The following is a 20,743-nucleotide window of genomic DNA, read 5'->3' as shown; positions in this document are numbered from 1 at the left end:
GTAGCTCACCCTCCTCCTCCTCAACTGACCCATCGAGCCATGTCTCAGTCACAGCAACTACTGCAGTTACTATTCACTTAGGGCCTATATTTAAAGAGATTGAATGTAGGTCATCTATTTCACAAGGTGAAAATGTAGGATTGTCCAACATTTCAATTAGACATTAAGAAAATACAAATGAATTCTTAAAAACTCCTGGCCTAACCAGGAGGTTTGGCAACCCTATTTGAAAATGTTCATAACACTTTTATTTACAGATCAAACTGGGGTGCTTATTAGTTAAATACTCCCATGATATCAATTAGCGATGCATTCTATTCTCCTAATTGAATATCATTTGCATAATGAAAGGAGAACATGTTGAGGAGAATTCCTTGAGGTATTTTTGTTTTCACACGTCAGCCTGGAAACCAGCCGGAGCCAGGCAATCTTCCCACAGTGAGAGCGGACAATTTTTTCATAATCAACTGGCTGTCCTCCTTCCTGGTTCCCATGGTGACCGGCAGCACAATAACTATGAATGGAATGAAAATATGTCTCTCATGAGAGCATGGACTTCTATTGTTTTATACTGAGAACAAACTCATGGGTCATAGATTTGTCTCACACGCCTTTATACTGTGAACTTTGTTCTTCGTACACATTGAAACACAGCAAGTCATGAATATTCCCCCCCAAAGAATGTTGCATTCTCTATGCTGCCTAAAGAGGATTGGCTGAGAGAAGCTTTTCAACTTGAAAAAAAGAAACATTGAAAATGTATTTTCCCTTTCTTTTCACTTCTCCCGGACACGGATATCACTCCTTCTGATATTTCTTAAGTTCTTTCAATTTTGGGGATTTGTGCGTATTGTTTTTGTATTGTTAGGTAGTACTGCACCGTTGAAGCTGGAAACATAAACATTTCGCTGCACCTACGATAACATCTGTAAAAGATGTGTGTAAGCGACTGATAACATTTTATTTTATTTGATCCCCTTTTCATCTTGTCAATACAAACTGCTCTTTTAAATCCAGTGAGTATCTAGAATACACAACATTATCAAAGGACACTTCCTGGTGCGACAGACGCCAAGCACTCTGCCTCTGAATAGAGGCCTTAAAATAGCCTCTCGATGGGGGCCGTGTGGTTCAGGTGCATACTAATGCAGCCTGGGTAGCTGTGTGGCTGGCTGGCTGGCTGGCTGGCTGGCTGGCTGGCTGGCTGCCTGTGACTCGGGAGTGTGTCGCCCAGTCTGTCAGTGGCTCCACAATGAAAACATCCCCAGTCACCACCGGCAGGCTGCATTTTGACTCTCTGTCTTGCACATGCTCAGTGAGACTCCAGTCGTGAATCTTTTCATTCATACTGTACATCTCTCTCCCTCCATCGCCTGGCTAGGCAAGCTGCTGCTGTAGCCTCCACCTTACCTCCACTCTGCTCTGTGCTGTCTCTGACAATGGATGATTGATTTCTCCATCCCTCCTTCCGTTTATCCCTCGCTCCTCAGTGGGGAAAAGAAACGAGAAACAGGGGGAATCTCCTTCTCAAAGATCTGTAATTGACAACACAGGACTGTCTTGGGGGAATTCTTCTCTCTCCTCTCTTCTTTCCTGTGATGGATGGATGAGGATTTATATTGGTCATGTAACCCTCTTCAAGGCAGTAGAAGACGTGAGAGAAGAGGGGGAAGAGGAGGAGGAGAAGTAGATGAGCGATGTCTTGGGCTACAGTGTGAGGGAGGTTTTCAACAGAGGCAAATGTGCCTCTCTAGTCTCTCGTCTCAGTGTTGATTTTGGACAGATGATGATGTTTTAGTTTGACCATGGAGTTCAGCGCGTCATCTGTGTTTGACCAGCAGAAAGGTAAGCAAGCAGGCAACCACTGTTGGATGTTACATATCACAATAAGGAAGAGGAACTGGAACAGGGGAGAGAGAGAGAGGGAGAGAGGGAGAGAGGGAGATGGGGAGATGGGGAGCGATGTCGATCCCGCTGTTGCCATGGAAATGCTGTGTTCTCTCTACTTGGTTTTGGCATCATGATGAGTAGATGCTGGGTTTATGGCTGTTGTGTGGGATGACTAGCTAACAAGATCAAGCGTGTAGGGATCTAGTGTGTAGGGATCTAGTGTGAAGGGATCTAGTGTGTAGGGATCTAGTGTGTAGGGATCTAGTGTGTAGAGATCTAGTGTGTAGGGATCTAGTGTGAAGGGATCTACTGTTAAGGGATCTAGTGTGAAGGGATCTAGTGTGTAGAGATCTAGTGTGTAGGGATCTAGTGTGAAGGGATCTACTGTTAAGGGATCTAGTGTGAAGGGATCTAGTGTGTAGGGATCTAGTGTGAAGGGATCTAGTGTGTAGAGATCTAGTGTGTAGGGATCTAGTGTGAAGGGATCTACTGTTAAGGGATCTAGTGTGAAGGGATCTAGTGTGTAGGGATCTAGTGTGAAGGGATCTAGTGTGTAGAGATCTAGTGTGAAGGGATCTAGTGTGTAGGGATCTAGTGTGAAGGGATCTAGTGTGTAGGGATCTAGTGTGAAGGGATCTAGTGTGTAGGGATCTAGTGTGTAGGGATCTACTGTGTAGGGATCTAGTGTGTAGGGATCTAGTGTGTAGAGATCTAGTGTGTAGGGATCTAGTGTGAAGGGATCTACTGTTAAGGGATCTAGTGTGAAGGGATCTAGTGTGTAGGGATCTAGTGTGAAGGGATCTAGTGTGTAGAGATCTAGTGTGAAGGGACCTTATCCATAAAGTGTGGTCTTAAATGAAAAGGTTTTATACCTCTATGTGGAGAACCCTTTTTTAACCCTCTAAGTGGATTCTACGTTGAATACACCACGGTTTAGAGGAAATCTTGCAGCGAGAGGTACTGCATTCCCATTCACAATAACTAGGTACTGCACTCCCATTCACAATAACTAGGTACTGCACTCCCATTCACAATAACTAGGTACTGCACTCCCATTCACAATAACTAGGTACTGCACTCCCATTCACAATAACTAGGTACTGCACTCCCATTCACAATAACTAGGTACTGCACTCCCATTCACAATAACTAGGTACTGCACTCCCATTCACAATAACTAGGTACTGCAATCCCATTCACAATAACTAGGTACTGCATTCCCATTCACAATAACTAGGTACTGCACTCCCATTCACAATAACTAGGTACTGCACTCCCATTCACAATAACTAGGTACTGCATTCCCATTCACAATAACTAGGTACTGCACTCCCATTCACAATAACTAGGACTGCATTACCATTCACAATAACTAGATACTGCACTCCCATTCACAATAACTAGGTACTGCATTCCCATTCACAATAACTAGGTACTGCATTCCCATTCACAATAACTAGGACTGCATTCCCATTCACAATAACTAGGACTGCATTCCCATTCACAATAACTAGGACTGCATTCCCATTCACAATAACTAGGTACTGCACTCCCATTCACAATAACTAGGTACTGCACTCCCATTCACAATAACTAGGTACTGCACTCCCATTCACAATAACTAGGTACTGCACTCCCATTCACAATAACTAGGTACTGCATTCCCATTCACAAAAACTAGGTACTGCACTCCCATTCACAATAACTAGGTACTGCATTTCCATTCACAATAACTAGGTACTGCATTCCCATTCACAATAACTAGGTACTGCATTCCCATTCACAATAACTAGGTACTGCATTCCCATTCACAATAACTAGGTACTGCATTCCCATTCACAATAACTAGGACTGCATTCCCATTCACAATAACTAGGTACTGCACTCCCATTCACAATAACTAGGTACTGCATTCCCATTCACAATAACTAGGACTGCATTCCCATTCACAATAACTAGGACTGCATTCCCATTCACAATAACTAGGACTGCATTCCCATTCACAATAACTAGGTACTGCACTCCCATTCACAATAACTAGGACTGCATTCCCATTCACAATAACTAGGACTGCATTCCCATTCCCAATAACTAGGACTGCACTCCCATTCACAATAACTAGGTACTGCAATCCCATTCACAATAACTAGGTACTGCATTCCCATTCACAATAACTAGGTACTGCATTCCCATTCACAATAACTAGGTACTGCATTCCCATTCACAATAACTAGGTACTGCAATCCCATTCACAATAACTGTCCAGAATCCTAGGATAATTACCACTTGATATTGAATGGTGTCGTTCCAGAGTCCTGGGAAGATTATCCAGCAAGAGCTCTATTCTATGTTCCTAGTTAGAGATAGTAGATCTAGGGGAACCTTCATTTGTAGGCCATTCACCTCCTTCTATTTCTATGAATCATATTTCTATGATTGGAATTCCAATTTGAAATGGACTGATGTCAATATGACACCCTGGGGCCAAGGAAAGAGCAGCACACATTGGCTGTGGAATCAGGAATGTTGAGGTTGGTGGCACCTTATTTGGGGAGGACGGGCTCATAGTAATGGCTGGAACGGAATACATGGAATGGTATCGAACTCATCAAACACACGGTTTCCATGGTTTCCATGTGTTTGATACCATTCCATTCACTCCCTTCCAACCATTATTATGAGCCGTCCTCCCCTCCACGGTCCTGTGTTGTGGAGGTTGTGGTGGTGTTGTGGTTGTGTTGTGGTGGTTGTGGTGGTGTTGTGGTGGTGTTGTGGAGAGGTTGTTGTGGTGTTGTGTTGTGGTGGTTGTGGTGGTGTTGTGGAGGTTGTGGTGGTGTTGTGGTTGTGTTGTGGTGGTTGTGGTGGTGTTGTGGTGGTGTTGTGGAGAGGTTGTTGTGGTGTTGTGTTGTGGTGGTTGTGGTGGTGTTGTGGAGGTTGTGGTGGTGTTGTGTTGTGGTGGTTGTGGTGGTGTTGTGGAGGTCGTGGTGGTGTTGTGGTTGTGTTGTGGTGGTTGTGGTGGTGTTGTGGTGGTGTTGTGGTTGTGTTGTGGTGGTTGTGGTGGTGTTGTGGTGGTGTTGTGGAGAGGTTGTGGTGGTGTTGTGGAGGTTGTGGTGGTGTTGTGGAGGTTGTGGTGGTGTTGTGGAGAGGTTGTGGTGGTGTTGTGGAGGTTGTGGTGGTGTTGTGGAGGTTTTGGTTGTGTTGTGGTGGTGTAGTGGAGGTTGTGGTGGTGTTGTGGAGAGGTTGTGGTGGTGTTGTGGAGGTTGTGGTGGTGTTGTGTTGTGGTGGTTGTGGTGGTGTTGTGGAGGTTGTGGTGGTGTTGTGGAGGTTGTGGTTGTGTTGTGGTGGTGTAGTGGAGGTTGTGGTGGTGTTGTGGAGAGGTTGTGGTGGTGTTGTGGAGGTTGTGGTGGTGTTGTGGAGAGGTTGTGGTGGTGTTGTGGAGGTTGTGGTGGTGTTGTGGAGGTTGTGGTGGTGTTGTGGTGGTGTAGTGGAGGTTGTGGTGGTGTTGTGGAGAGGTTGTGGTGGTGTTGTGGTGGTGTTGTGGAGGTTGTGGTGGTGTTGTGGAGGTTGTGGTGGTGTTGTGGAGGTTGTGGTGGTGTTGTGGAGGTTGTGGTTGTGTTGTGGTGGTGTTGTGGAGGTTGTGGTGGTGTTGTGGTTGTGTTGTGGAGGTTGTGGTGTTGTTGCGGAGAGGTTGTGGTGGTGTTGTGGTTGTGTTGTGGAGGTTGTGGTGGTGTTGTGGTTGTGTTGTGGAGGTTGTGGTGGTGTTCTGGAGAGGTTGTGGTGGTGTTGTGGAGGTTGTGGTGGTGTTGTGGAGAGGTTGTGGTGGTGTTGTGGAGGTTGTGTTGTGGAGGTTGTGGAGGTTGAGCCAGATTGAGACAGATTGTGTCATGTCAGTGGATTTCCCGGACTGACTCTCACTTCAATGTAATGATTTGATGGATTGCATAATATATTCCCTCTTAATCAATCAATGAGAAAAGAAAGGTTCCCTCAATATATTAACGGAGGGATGTCCTGCCTCACCTATCAGCCATGTCCATAACATGGCACTTAGAAAAGATGGTGCTACCTGGAACCATAATTTCCCCCTTAGTGGAACCCTTTCACCAATACAAGATTCTACGTGGAACCGTTTGACCACTAAAAGGTTCTAAGTAACCTTTTTCACCACCAAAGGGTTCTACCTGGAACCAAAAAAAAGGTTATCCTTTGGGGACAAACGAAGAACCCTTTTTTGTCTAAGCGTGTAAAGTTCATATAAAGTTTACATGCACCTACAGGTCTAGATCTACTGGTCCTTACGAAGAGCATACGTCCTCAAGTTCCAATGTGCACAACGTTATGTAAACAAATACACATTCCAAATTCGACAGTCCTCAAAATGGCTGTGTTGAGGGTTTCTTCCCAATGGTCTACATCCATTCATATACTCTATCACATTCTATACAATTGTCAATATTTTTGTGTTTCTTGCATGAGTTATTCCACGACTTACAGTATATAATCCAAATGGAGCACACTCCATCTATTCATAAAAAATATTATATGACATTGATGTATGTATAACCAAATTTATATATTTACTGTATAACCACATTGATATATGTACTGTATAACCAAATTGATATATGTGCTGTATAACCACATTGATATATGTACTGTATAACCAAATTGCTATATGTACTGTATAACCACATTGATATATGTACTGTATAACCACATTGATATATGTACTGTATAACCACATTGATATATGTACTGTATAACCACATTGATATATGTACTGTATAACCACATTGATATATGTACTGTATAACCACACTGATATATGTACTGTATAACCACATTGATATATATAACCACATTGATATATGTATAACCACATTGATATATGTACTGTATAACCACATTGATATATATAACCACATTGATATATGTATAACCACATTGATATATGTACTGTATAACCACATTGATATATGTACTGTATAACCGCATTGATATATATAACCACATTGATATATGTACTGTATAACCACATTGATATATGTACTGTATAACCACATTGATATATGTACTGTATAACCAAATTGCTATATGTACTGTATAACCACATTGATATATGTACTGTATAACCACATTGATATATGTACTGTATAACCACATTGATATATGTACTGTATAACCACACTGATATATGTACTGTATAACCACATTGATATATATAACCACATTGATATATATATAACCACATTGATATATGTATAACCACATTGTATTTGTATCCCTGCTCCTATAGATTCTGCTGAAGAAGTGGATCTTAATGTTGTTTACCAAGCAGCCGCCAATGGGGACGTCAACACATTAACAGCAACCATACGGGAGGATCCCTCCATTTTGGAGTACTGTGATGGTGAAGGTATGAACTGCTAGGGTTGGAAAACTCCGGGAACTTTACCAAAATCCCTGCTTTTCCAGAAATCACGGTTGGAAAATTCCTGGAATCAAGGTGGAATAAGCAGGATATCTGTGAATCCTCCAACCTCCATGTGGAACAAGTTGTATGAAGTGCTTATGAAGCCTGTATGTAGTGCTTATGAAGCCTGTATGTAGTGCTTATGAAGCCTGTATGTAGTGCTTATGAAGCCTGTATGTACTGTAGTACATATGAAGCCTGTATGTAGTGCTTATGAAGCCTGTATGTAGTGCTTATGAAGCCTGTATGTAGTGCTTATGAAGCCTGTATGTACTGTAGTACATATGAAGCCTGTATGTAGTGCTTATGAAGCCTGTATGTAGTGCTTATGAAGCCTGTATGTAGTGCTTATGAAGCCTTTAGATATGTTACATGTTACATGTATGTCAAAGTGTACTAGTGACAAGCTCCCAACGGCCGACTGACCATCTGTCATGCAGTAGGATGCTGACAGCTGATCTTATTAATTAAAGAAGGAGACATTGCTTAAAATGAAGCAGATATCTCTCAGTCATCAGAATCAGAACTGTCTTCTTGATGTACAGTACAGCATGGCTAAAGAGCCTTGTTCTGGGATCATGGTTTCAGTAGCTCTAGTAATGTGGCCTCTTTCCATTGTGTCCCATCCTTCATTGACAGATGCCACTGATCAGACATTTTTTTTAAGCATATGATTGGTGTAAGTAATTACACCATCAGGTATTGCCTGAAGTGAGTTCAGACTTTCCACCATTATTAAATCCATGAGAGAAAATGTGCCAGTGTACACTTTTGGAGAAGGGTGGAGAATTGGGATGCAGTCCACATCACCACTGGTAAAGGACAGGAGGCAAGGAGAGGAAGTTACTTTTAAGACTGCACCTATATGTTTAATGTGCCATCCATCCCATGTTCTCCGGCTGTAGGCTCCACCCCTTTGATGCATGCGGTGTCAGGGAGGCAGGTGGACACGGTGAAACTCCTGCTGAAAATGGGTACCTCCATCAATACCCAGGATGCCTGTGGAAGGACTTCGCTCTCCCTAGCGACATATCTGGTACCGTACAACACACAACACAACACAACACAACACACAACACACAACACAACACACAACACACAACAACACAACACACAACACAACACAACACACAACACAACACAACACAACACAACACACAACACACAACACACAACACAACACACAACACAACACATAACACACAACAACACAACACACAACACAACACACAACACCTGCTCGCTCACTCGTTTTGTTTTGATCCCTATTTTTTGTTACGTTTTTACAATTGTAAAGTGACATGTTTAATAATAATAATAATTATTATATAGATATAGCAAGTGTTTTATTAAATTCTGTGTCCAAAACTGATTATACTGACATTCCAATCTCATCTCCGGCCTCAAATACATATGGCTGTTCAGCACCTGACATATCGGTAGATAACTTTACATTGGGGCCCCCATTTGAATGCTTTGAAAAGGCCTCTTCTTTCCTCTTTTCCAGGGCATAGTCACAATCTAACATGACACAGTTGACTAGTGAAAGCAATCCAGTCACATCAGTGATTGATTACTTAAAAGGGAAGGATGTATTTCCAAGGTACTGGAAGCGGGACCCTATGTTTGCCATCCTAATAGTCAGGAGTATGGTTCATTTCCCATGAGGTTAGAGTCTGAACTCTACTGAACAACAACCATCCACGTAGTTGACTGGAAGCTTTTACAGAGTGCATCGTAAAATTGTCAGAAACAATTGTGCATTGTCTTTGAGCGGCACTTTCAAAAGCCACATTATATGTTTCTGTCATAAAAAAAACAGAAGTGCCTTGATAACCTCCTTTTTTTTGTCTTTTGAAGGGGTGGCTTGAAGGCTGTGTGTGTTTGCTGCGAAATGGAGCCAAGCAGAACATCCCCGATAAAAACGGTCGCCTGCCTCTTCACGCAGCGACCGCTGAGATTGACCTCAAGTGAGAGCATTAGCAAATAATTAATTTAATACATGTTTAATGTGTAGCTATTATGCTGACTATAGAGTACAGATGTAGGATCTTCATTTAATCCAGTTTGTTACAGCAGGAAAATGATCCTGCAGCAACAGGAAATGTGAATTATTATGTGGATTATAATTAATGGCCGTTTTTGTAGGGGTAGGTACATTTTTTGTTAGGGCAAATCAAGTCAGAAATGTTAAAGTGGAAATTACAAACTTTAGAATCCTTTTAAAAACTAAAATACACTACAAGTTTGTATTTCCTACTTTGCAGAAAAATTCTCAGCAAAAAAAAATCTCAGATCAAATTAAGATCCTACATCTGTAGGCATTGAAAACAATGGTGTTAGAAGAAACCATTGGAGAAATGAGTCATAGGCGTAGTCATGGCATAAAAGATGCTGAACATGTGCGTTAGCAAGCATCCAGTTGAGGAAATAGAAATCCCACCTCTGTAAAATTACCCACAGACGGTATCAATAAGCACTCAGTCTCCATGTTGCACTGAACATGCTGTATACATAAAAGAAGGCTAATGGCTCAGTGACTGCTGCAAGTTAAGTAGCTTATTTACTGGAACAGGAAAGCCTGGTTTACCAGGGTGTGTGTATGTGTGTGCAGTCCCCATAGCGACCACAGACCTTTGCTTGATATGCTAAGACAGCAGCAGCTGCTCCAGTGGTCTCTCGCTTTCTCTCTTTCTCTCTTTCTCTCTTTCTCTCTTTCTCTCTTTCTGTCCCTCCCTCCCTCCACTCTCTCTTTCCCTCCCTCCCTCCCTCCCTCTCTTTCTCTCACTCCCTCCCCCCACTCTCTCTTTCCCTCCCTCCCTCCCTCCCTTATCTCGCTCCCTCTCTCTGAATGTGGGAAGACAGGGTCTGTCGATTTGGATCCAGCAGCCCAGTGCTGCATCTGGTCGACAACAACAACAGAGGCACTTTTTCTCTTCCTGCTTCCTTTCTCCCCCTGGCCATCTGGCAAAGCTATTAGCTGCTGGATGTGATAACAGTAAAGGAGGGGTCTCTCATTGAATTCGTTGAATTGCAGAGGCGTAGCTTAGTAGCTTACCCTCAACTCCACAGCTGAGACTGAACAACAAAATATAAGTCTGTGGCATTTGGACACGCCTATTAGTACCATGTTTGCAATCACCCCCATGTGAGCCAGTTAGTGCAGAATAACAGCATGTTTCAGGGGATCAGTTAGTGCAGAATAACAGCATGTTTCAGGGGATCAGTTAGTGCAGAATAACAGCATGTTTCAGGGGATTAGTTAGTGCAGAATAACAGCATGTTTCAGAGGATCAGTTAGTGCAGAATAACAGCATGTTTCAGGGGATCAGTTAGTGCAGAATAACAGCATGTTTCAGGGGATCAGTTAGTGCAGAATAACAGCATGTTTCAGGGGATCAGTTAGTGCAGAATAACAGCATGTTTCAGGGGATCAGTTAGTGCAGAATAACAGCATGTTTCAGGGGATCAGTTAGTGCAGAATAACAGCATGTTTCAGAGGATCAGTTAGTGCAGAATAATAGCATGTTTCAGGGGATCAGTTAGTGCAGAATAACAGCATGATTCAGGGGATCAGTTAGTGCAGAATAACAGCATGTTTCAGGGGATCAGTTAGTGCAGAATAACAGCATGTTTCAGGGGATCAGTTAGTGCAGAATAACAGCATGTTTCAGGGGATCAGTTAGTGCAGAATAACAGCATGTTTCAGGGGATCAGTTAGTGCAGAATAACAGCATGTTTCAGGGGATCAGTTAGTGCAGAATAACAGCATGTTTCAGGGGATCAGTTAGTGCAGAATAACAGCATGTTTCAGGGGATCAGTTAGTGCAGAATAACAGCATGTTTCAGAGGATCAGTTTGAAGGCGAGGCGCAGAATCGATATTCTTGATCACATAATGAATACTTATTTGGGTTGGTTGCTATGGTGATGTGTAGATCTGTGATTCTCTGCAGTCCGACTGCAATGTAGTCAATATCAAACCTGCACCATTACTCTTGATACATGTTGTACAGGTTTTGGCAACACAAACTTTGATTTGATTTGCAGACTCATGGCAGTCCTGCTGCAGCAATCGACTGCCTGTGAAATCAACCACCAAGACAACGAGGTATGAAAACTGAACAGTGATACCATAGCAACCTGGGAATACACAGTACCGGCATGGGACAGGATGGCGAATAATATAAAAAGAGCCTCTCCCTGATGTAATGGCAGTCTACTAGCTCTGATGTAATGGCAGTCTACTAGCTCTGATGTAATGGCAGTCTACTAGCTCTGATGTAATGGCAGTCTACTAGCTCTGATGTAATGGCAGTCTACTAGCTCTGATGTAATGGCAGTCTACTATCTCTGATGTAATGGCAGTCTACTAGCTCTGATGTAATGGCAGTCTACTAGCTCTGATGTAATGGCAGTCTACTAGCTCTGATGTAATGGCAGTCTACTAGCTCTGATGTAATGGCAGTCTACTAGCTCTGATGTAATGGCAGTCTACTAGCTCTGATGTAATGGCAGTCTACTAGCTCTGAGAGGGAAAACATGATGAATGACCTAAATATGGAGAATTAACTACCATCTACCCACTTATGTACCATAAGTAGGGCCTTGAGTTTTTCTGACCACCTGACAAGGTAAAGGCCCAGGCCCTAGTTTTAAGTGATGTGTTCAAGTAAAACCCATAAGGAGTGATAAACTAAGATGATGATACATTCAGTGTTCTAGAAAGCTATGTCTTGTTTGCATTGCGACCAATTCTCATTGGTTCTCTGTAGGGCATGACTGCTCTTCATTGGGCATCTTTCCACAACCGTCCTGAGCATGTGCAGGCTCTCCTGCAGAAAGGGGCGGATCCCACACTGGTGGACAAGGACTTCAAGACAGCCCTCCATTGGGCAGTGCAGGTAGGAGTCAGCCCTCCATTGGGCAGTGCAGGTAGGAGACAATCCTCCATTGGGCAGTGCAGGTAGGAGACAGCCCTCCATTGGGCAGTGCAGGTAGGAGACAGCCCTCCATTGGGCAGTGCAGGTAGGAGACAGCCCTCCATTGGGCAGTGCAGGTAGGAGACAGCCCTCCATTGGGCAGTGCAGGTAGGAGACAGCCCTCCATTGGGCAGTGCAGGTAGGAGACAGCTCTCCATTGGGCAGTGCAGGTAGGAGTCAGCCCTCCATTGGGCAGTGCAGGTAGGAGTCAGCTCCATTGGGCAGTGCAGGTAGGAGACAGCCCTCCATTGGGCAGTGCAGGTAGGAGCCAGCCCTCCATTGGGCAGTGCAGGTAGGAGTCAGCCCTCCATTGGGCAGTGCAGAAAGGGGAAAACTTACTGCCACTGTGGGATTTGAACAAGGCCTTTAAGGGGCCAGATTCCCGGACACAGATTAAGCCTTATTTTAATGGAGATTGTCATTTGAGCATGCCTTACTAACTCTAAGTTGCTCTAGAAAAGGGTGTCTGCTAAATGTAGTATGTAGAAAGTAACAGATGCACAAAAATCATACCCAAGACATGCTAACCTCTCACCATTACAATAACAAGGGAGGTTAGCATTATATATCATACCCCCAAGGCATGCTAACCTTTCACCATTACAATAACAGGGGAAGTTAGCATTTTTGGGGGGGTATGATATTTATGGCTCTGTAACTTTCTCACTCATCATTATTCAAGATTAATTCAGGACTATCCATAATCATGGTAGCATCCACAATAATGTAGAAGTGTTAAGTAACATTCTGTTCTTATTTACAAAATAATCTGAAACACAACCAAAACAAACAGCAAATGCATCCAACAAGTTTGTAGTCCCAAGCTTGATGTAATTATTGTGTGTTAGGAATATGGGACCAAATACTACATTTTTGACTATTTTAATACACATACAAGTGAATTTGTATAAGTGAATTGGTCCCAATACTTGGTCCCCTAAAATGGGGGACTTAACAAAAAGTGCTGTAATTTCTAAACGGTTCACCCGATATGGATGAAAATACCCTCAAATTAAAGCTGACAGTCTGCACTTTAACCTTTTAGTCATTGTTTGGTTTCAAATCCAAACTGTTGAAGTATAGAGCTGAATGAAGAACGTAGCCATGGTATCATTTCAAAATGATACAAAAAAGGTGTCACTGTCCTAATACTTTTGCTGGTCACTGTATTTATTTATTTGTTGACCGTTTTAGTTTTGTTACTGTCTGTTAATTATTTCTGGCTTCATTCAAGGTTTGCAATAATCCACCATATATGAAACCACATTGGCTGAAAGCTTTTACACTACATATTTTAGTTCTAAAGCTTCTACACGAGTAGATTTGAAAGCTTGCAGGTACATGTGCATTACATACTATGCATTGAAGATGAATCCACTTCTAGACTCACACATCTGAGCAACCATGCAGTGATCATGCATTAGTTCTGTTTTCATTTGTTTCCCATTGAGGATACCAGTGCCACCACCTGGCCCGTATTGTGACATGTGAATCCCAAAATAGTCTGAAATGAAGAAGTCTGTCTGGTGGGACAGAACACGGCAACATATTCTATTATGTGGTCAGAGTTGTCTTAGTCAGCTTCGTCAATTCACCACATAATTAGGTTGTTACTGTCACTGCAATTATTAATAGCAGTGATGGTCAGAGGCTGTACGTATCGAGTGTCTCAAAGTTGAAGTGCTGATTTAGGAGGAGTTTTGCCTTTTTGATCACAATGAATAAGATTAAATGGACTGCGGGGACCTATTCCTCAGTCAGCACACATCTACTGTAACTTCCCCTGCCCTGTTGCATTAAAGAAACCAATACATCTCTTCATTACACACATAAGTCATTCGATTTTTTGTTCTGAGCGCAAATCAGGCCTTAGTATGAAACAGAGGTGGTTCAGTGAACCATGCTTGTGTTGTTGAGTAACCTTGTCTGAGACCTGAAGACCTGCCGCTAACACAGTCATATTCAATGGATTTAAAACCCTGCTGTTCGAATCATTCTTTTCTCTCTCTCTCTTCTCTCTCTCGCTCTCTCTCCTCTCTCTCTCTGTCTTCTCTCTCTCTTTCTCTCTCTCTCTCTCTTCTCTCTCTCTCTTCTCTCTCTCTCTCTCTCTCCCTCTCTCTCTCCTCTTCCTCTCTCATCTCTCTCTCTCCTCCTCTCTCCCTCTCTCTCTCTTCTCTCTCTCTCTCTCCCCTCTCTCTAAGCTCTTCTCTCTCTTCTCTCTCTCTCTCTTCTCTCTCTCTCTCCCTCTCTCTCTCTTCTCTCTCTCGCTCTCTCTCCCTCTCTCTCTCTCTCTCTCTTCTCTCTCTCTCTTCTCTCTCTCTCTCTCTCTTCTCTCTCTCTCTCTCTTCTCTCTCTCTCTCTCTCTCTCTCATCTCTCTCTCGCTCTCTCTCTCTCTCTCTTGCTCTCTCTCTCTCCTTCTCTTCTCTCTCTCTCCCTCTTCTCTCTCTCTCTCTCCCTCTCTCTAAGCTCTCTCTCTTCTCTCTCTCTCTTCCTCTCTCTCTCTCTCCTCTCTCTCCCTCTCTCTTCTCTCTCTCTCTCTCTCTCTCTCTCTCTCTCTCTCTCTCTCTCTCTCTCTCTCCCTCTCTCTTCTCTCTCTCTCTCTCTCTCTCCCTCTCTCTCTCTCTTCTCCTCTCCTCTCTCTCCCTCTCTCTCTCTCTCTCTCTGGCAGAGTGGCAGCAGATTCATGTGTTCTCTCATCCTGGAGCACCGCCTGGGCTCCTCGGTCATCAACTACGATGACGAAAACGGCAAGACCTGCGTGCACATCGCCGCTGCCGCTGGATACAGCGACATCCTCTATGAGTTGGCGCGCTTTGCCGAGACCAACCTGCAGGCCCTGGATGTGGACGAACGGTAACAAAAATGGCAGCACATTGTTTTCTTTGAAATTGCATGCCACCAGTCTATGTTTACAGTCTCTGTTTGTCAAACAAAAACATTGATTGTAAAGTTAAACAAACCATAAATCTCCATACACAAGGACTACTTCTAACAATTTCCACTGAACATTTTGCAAAAATGCATTTACTTGAAGAACAGTGCAGAAGCAACATTTGGTTTGTGCTGTTTGTGCCGTCATTCTGTTACCGTGGAATTTCCCATTACTGGTTGGTAAATTCATTGCCTTATCATGAATAACTTCACTATTCATGATAGGCTGATCCAGTGGATAGAATAAGATCTGTTCATCCTCCAGGACCCCTCTTCATTGGGCGGCAGCAGCGGGGAAGGAGGACTGTGTCCAGGCCTTACTGCAACTAAGGGTGGAGACGGGGCCCAGGGATATCAACGAGAACACACCGCTCACATATGCAATGTACTGTGGCCACACTGCCTGCATCAAGCTCCTCTCAGCTGACAACAGGTTGAATAACGCTGCATTCCGTGTGTGTGTGTGTGTGTGTGTGTGTGTGTGTGTGTGTGTGTGTGTGTGTGTGTGTGTGTGTGTGTGTGTGTGTGTGTGTGTGTGTGTGTGTGTGTGTGTGTGTGTGTGTGGTTTCCATTAATTACAAGTGGAAATGGCCATGCAATAATTCTGTGTGCAGTCGGACATGTCGATTATTTGCAGATTAGTAAAGCCAAAAATATCTTGGAAAAGAAAATGCCTGCCATCCATTTTAAACCAGAGTTGTGAATAAGACTTAATGGTCTCATTGATTGATTGCCTACAGATCCAATTCAGCCAGAAAGCTGCCTTCCCAGGGCAGTGACTCATCCCAGCTACCTTCCCAGGGCAGTGACTCATCCCAGCTACCTTCCCAGGGCAGTGATCCATCCCAGCTACCTTCCCAGGGCAGTGATCCATCCCAGCTACCTTCCCAGGGCAGTGATCCATCCCAGCTACCTTCCCAGGGCAGTGACTCATCCCAGCTACCTTCCCAGGGCAGTGACCCATCCCAGCTACCTTCCCAGGGCAGTGATCCCTCCCAGCTACCTTCCCAGGGCAGTGACCCATCCCAGCTACCTTCCCAGGGCAGTGACCCATCCCAGCTACCTTCCCAGGGCAGTGACCCATCCCAGCTACCTTCCCAGGGCAGTGATCCATCCCAGCTACCTTCCCAGGGCAGTGACCCATTCCAGCTACCTTCCCAGGGGAGTGACCCGTCCCAGAAAAAGGAGGGCAAGTTCCGCATGCTCAACCAGATCTTCTCCTGCAAGAGGAAGGAACACTACACCGCCCGCCAGAGAGATCTGGGCCGCGACGGATACCTGAGGAAGGAGACCTCAGAGGTGGATGACATCATCACCATGTTCGATTGTCTGGCTGACCCCTCTTCGGCCAAGGAGCTTGAAAACGAACGCTCCAAAGTCAGGAAACGGCCTTCGGTCGAAGCAGCGCAGAAACTCAATCCACTCGACATCCGGACGGCGAAGGACTACAAGGGACTGCCTCCTATACGGACGCAAAGTCTTCCGCCTATCAATCTGGGCACGTCTTTGTTGGCCATCTCCCAGAGTGCTGTGGAGCAGACTCAAGCCACGAGGCCGATGGTCAACCACTTTGCACACCGCTCTCAGAAAAGCAAGAGTGAGCATGACTTATTTGACAGCAGGCCGAAGGTACAAGCGTTGGTCAGTCATTCCTGGAAGACCGAGTCCAATCAGTCCATTTTGGCCCACAAATCCTGGATATCACCCCCAACAGAAAGGCTGTTGGACAAACTGTACCATGAGACTTATGGACCTACTGATGTCCTCTGCCCACACCAAGCCCCATATATACAGAAGAATGAACAAGGTATTATTACTTGAGTCTTTCACAAGGTAGGACGGGTTGAGTTTTCTCACAAGGTGGGATGAGTTAAGTATTTCACAAGGTAGGACGGGTTGAGTTTTTCACAAGGTGGGATGAGTTAAGTATTTCACAAGGTAAGATGGGTTGAGTTTTTCACAAAAAGGAGAGGCTAACAGTCTGGTTTCGCAGAGAGGATGTGTGACTTACTGAAACATAGAAACTTGTGGTGCATTCTCATGAGTTATCAAGTGAGTCATCTCACTGTCCTTTCACCAGAGCTAAGCAGCAGTTAGCAAAAAAGCCACATCCTGCTAAGATAATATACTGTAGATAGCTACACTTGACTTCACTGTTCACACCTTGAGTCCGCTTCCATTCAAAACCAGTAGCCCTAACCGTTTTTCTTGCCTGTCTAAAATGGCAAGGGAGTGATGCATGAGAAAACGTGTGAACTTCTATGCAGTTGAGTTTTGATGATTCTTCTCAACAAGGGAACGTAACTTCTGCTTTACATCACCACAATGTATGCATCCAAGTGCATGCTAATAACATTATGCACTTCTCTTCACCACAGCTCCAAATACACACCTGCTAACTCTGGACAGGTTAAACATGAGGGAGACTGCCCTAAAACGGAACTGCTTGGCCCCCATTCGTGACCACTGTACCCACCGGTGTAAGTACTTTTTTTCATGACTATGTAGCCTTGAAAACTCCAGAGCTCTGAACGCATGCATAAATTCGATTACTTTCTGTGCTAAAACTACAACGCTTGATGTTATATTCTGTAAGGGAAACATCCTTGGCGATGTATTGTCATATCTTAGTATCACTGTCAGCATCGCAATCTATACAACATGTTCCACTACAATTTTAGTATAGCCAGCCTAGTGCTACTAGAGGTTACACATAGCTTTTGTGACGCTCTGGGTCAAGTCTTGAGGCAGTGTCTGTAGACGGTGGCTGTAGTGTTTCTCTCCAGAGCGGCAGAGTCACATTCAGTGCACAGGTAGGTATGTACAAATGTTGAGAGGTGGAGGTGCGTCCTCTTACTATAGAAAACAAATTGAGGATGCAAAGAAGCTTATTCTCGGCCTTCTTGTAGACATGATTGCCAACACATCACCAAACACTTTACAAGCTTTTCCCTCTGCAGTCTCCTTGCCACCAGACCAAGTCTCTAAAGGGGTGAAGAAGTCCAAGTCCCTGCCTCTCAACACCCTGGGTCGGGGACAAGGGGGTCTCCCGCCGCCAGTGACCTCCAAGTCCCAGAGGCCAGGGATCCCCCAAAGCCCGTCCTTGTGCTCCTTCCTGCCCATGCTGAATGGAGACCCTCTGAGGAGTGTGCAGGTGCTCCCTGCGATCCCATCCCAGAGGAAATACAGCCCCACTGTGGGCCAACCCAAAATGGACACCCTCAGTAAACTGGACAACAGAACCTGATGCAACCACATAGCTCTTTGGAGGCTTGGGGAGATATGTGGTGGAGTGGACCTGATTGGAACTGGACTTGGCTCGGTTAGCTAACAGCAGGCTATTTTCTGTGGAATTTTATCAGGTCTGAATGACATTTGTCCCTAAGTGTAAAAAATAAATAACAAAAAATTGTCCCTGAGTGTATAAACTGACTAAACTCATCAAGAGGAACTCTACTGTATGCCACAGTAAATTGCTCAAGACTTTGCAAACATTTGTTAATAAACAGCATCCTATTTTTACACGTTTATACTGTACTTGGTGGTGGAAACTCCACAATTCAAGGCATGCACTGTGTACTGTTTGATTTTCTTGCACTTTGAAATTGAGACTTTATATTTAGGTTGTCATGTGACCGTTTCACTAAATGAATAAAATATATGACATTTTTGTTATTTCTGGCTGCGTTAGGATATTTTTCAGTTGTGTGAAGGAGACGAGGCACAGATACATTTGCCTATGCATGATCAACTTATTGATCCATTCCTGATCATCATACAGGAAATGTCCACGATCCTCCATTATTACCGGTCTGACTGCACCTCTTTTAATGTTTTTAATTTATTCCCCTTTCATGTATGTTTTCTCCAAGCCGTCCTGACACTAGGGCAGAGATCTATGTTAACCATTATCACTACTGTAACCACTCGGGAGGCCTGAGTATGTGGAAGGGGATGGGGCAGGACTTGCATTTTTTTTTTGGTCAAAAGAAAATCAAGCATGTTCACGGTGGTAGTGTAGTGACATACACTTACTACTGAGACCTGAAGACTTCGAGTTAGCTCCCCCCAAGCTTATAGCCATAGGCTTTAGCTCAGTGGGCTGCTACAGTGTTGTTGTGGCAGGAGACCTGAGCACGCAGTAGTTAGTCCCCGGTCACATTCATGGTGCCTTTAAGACAACTGGGTACTCGGAGGTCAACTCATTACATCAGTGATCTTTAGGTCGGATAGTCGACGGGGGGGGGGGGGGACATTACAAAAAAAGTTCATTAAAACCTGTAGTATTATTAATGAATATGATTTGTTTGTGTAGGATTCCTGCCAATGTAAAACGTTTGTATGTATGCTGTTTTGTATGTGACTATTCCTCTTTTGTTTGTTGATGTTTGTTGTTTGTTAAGGGGAAAAAAAGGAAAAAGGTTTGAAACCACTGAATGTATTAAATGTTCCATAGTATAGCTTCGCTCTGTTCTCTGTTAGGATAGTAATTAAACAAAGCAATATACAGTGCTTGTTGTGGAGCTTGTAGTGTCAGGTAGCCTACATAAGATTCAGCCGCATGCAAACATGTCAAGCTAGGCTACGTGGGTGGTCATGTACTGGTGTATAACTTAGCAATAAGGCCCGAGGGGGTGTGGTATATGACCAATATACCACAGCTAAGGGCTGTTCTTAAGCCCGACACAACACATAGTGCCTGGACACAGCCCTTAGCTGGTATATTGGCCATATATCACAAACCCCTGAGGTGCCTTATTGCTATTATAACCTGGTTACCAACCCAATTAGAGCAGTAAAAAATAAATGTTTTATCATACCCATGGTATACTGTCTGATATACCATGGCTTTCAGCCAATCCGCATTCAGGGCTCGAACCATCCAACCAATAATCACAGATTGAACAATGAGCCACATATTTCACCTGATGTTTAAAGGTGCATTCGTACATTCACTCTGAATATCTACTCCGATTTCAGAGCGCTCTCGTCTGAGCCAAAGCGCAGAATAGCTGATGAATTTACAAACACCCAACACCCGTTGAATATGGCCGGTGTGGTGTCAGTAAACCTTGGCAAAAAAAAGCGTCATTAAATTGTTGCCGGGCAGGACAGTTACAGTCACCAACGCTCTGGATAACATGAAAACAGCCTAACCAGCGCTGTTAGGGCCATAAAAATGGTCCGAGTTAAGTGTTGTCTCATTTGTGTGTGGAAGTAGCTAGGAAGCTAGCTAACTTTAGCCAGTTAGCTTGGGTGCTTGACTGCAGTTGTGAGGTCAGAACCGCTCGGATCAAATCAATCCAACCGCTCCTCATGAACGGTCGCGTCGCTCTGATAAACGGTCGCGTCGCTCTGATAAACGGTCGCGTCGCTCTGATGAACGGTCGCGTCGCTCTGATAAACGGTCGCGTCGCTCTGATGAACGGTCGCGTCGCTCTGATGAACGGTCGCGTCGCTCTGATAA

General features: G+C 44.1%; 1 protein-coding gene across 1 annotated transcript; it reads left to right on the top strand.

Annotated features, from left to right (window-relative positions):
* Positions 1-1,148: 1,148 nt before the first annotated feature.
* On the top strand, positions 1,149-19,678 carry ankrd55 (ankyrin repeat domain 55). Its single transcript, XM_029710379.1, has 11 exons — positions 1,149-1,845; positions 7,187-7,306; positions 8,269-8,399; positions 9,224-9,333; positions 11,413-11,473; positions 12,138-12,266; positions 15,014-15,198; positions 15,542-15,709; positions 16,017-17,083; positions 17,655-17,756; positions 18,237-19,678. The coding sequence occupies exons 1-11, from the start codon at positions 1,806-1,808 to the stop codon at positions 18,521-18,523; spliced, it is 2,400 nt and encodes a 799-aa protein (XP_029566239.1). The 5' UTR covers positions 1,149-1,805; the 3' UTR covers positions 18,524-19,678.
* Positions 19,679-20,743: the final 1,065 nt, after the last annotated feature.

Source organism: Salmo trutta, chromosome 23, assembly GCF_901001165.1.
Source record: "Salmo trutta chromosome 23, fSalTru1.1, whole genome shotgun sequence".
Classification (NCBI taxonomy): Eukaryota; Metazoa; Chordata; class Actinopteri; order Salmoniformes; family Salmonidae; genus Salmo; species Salmo trutta.
This window is presented reverse-complemented; position numbering and strand designations above follow the sequence as displayed.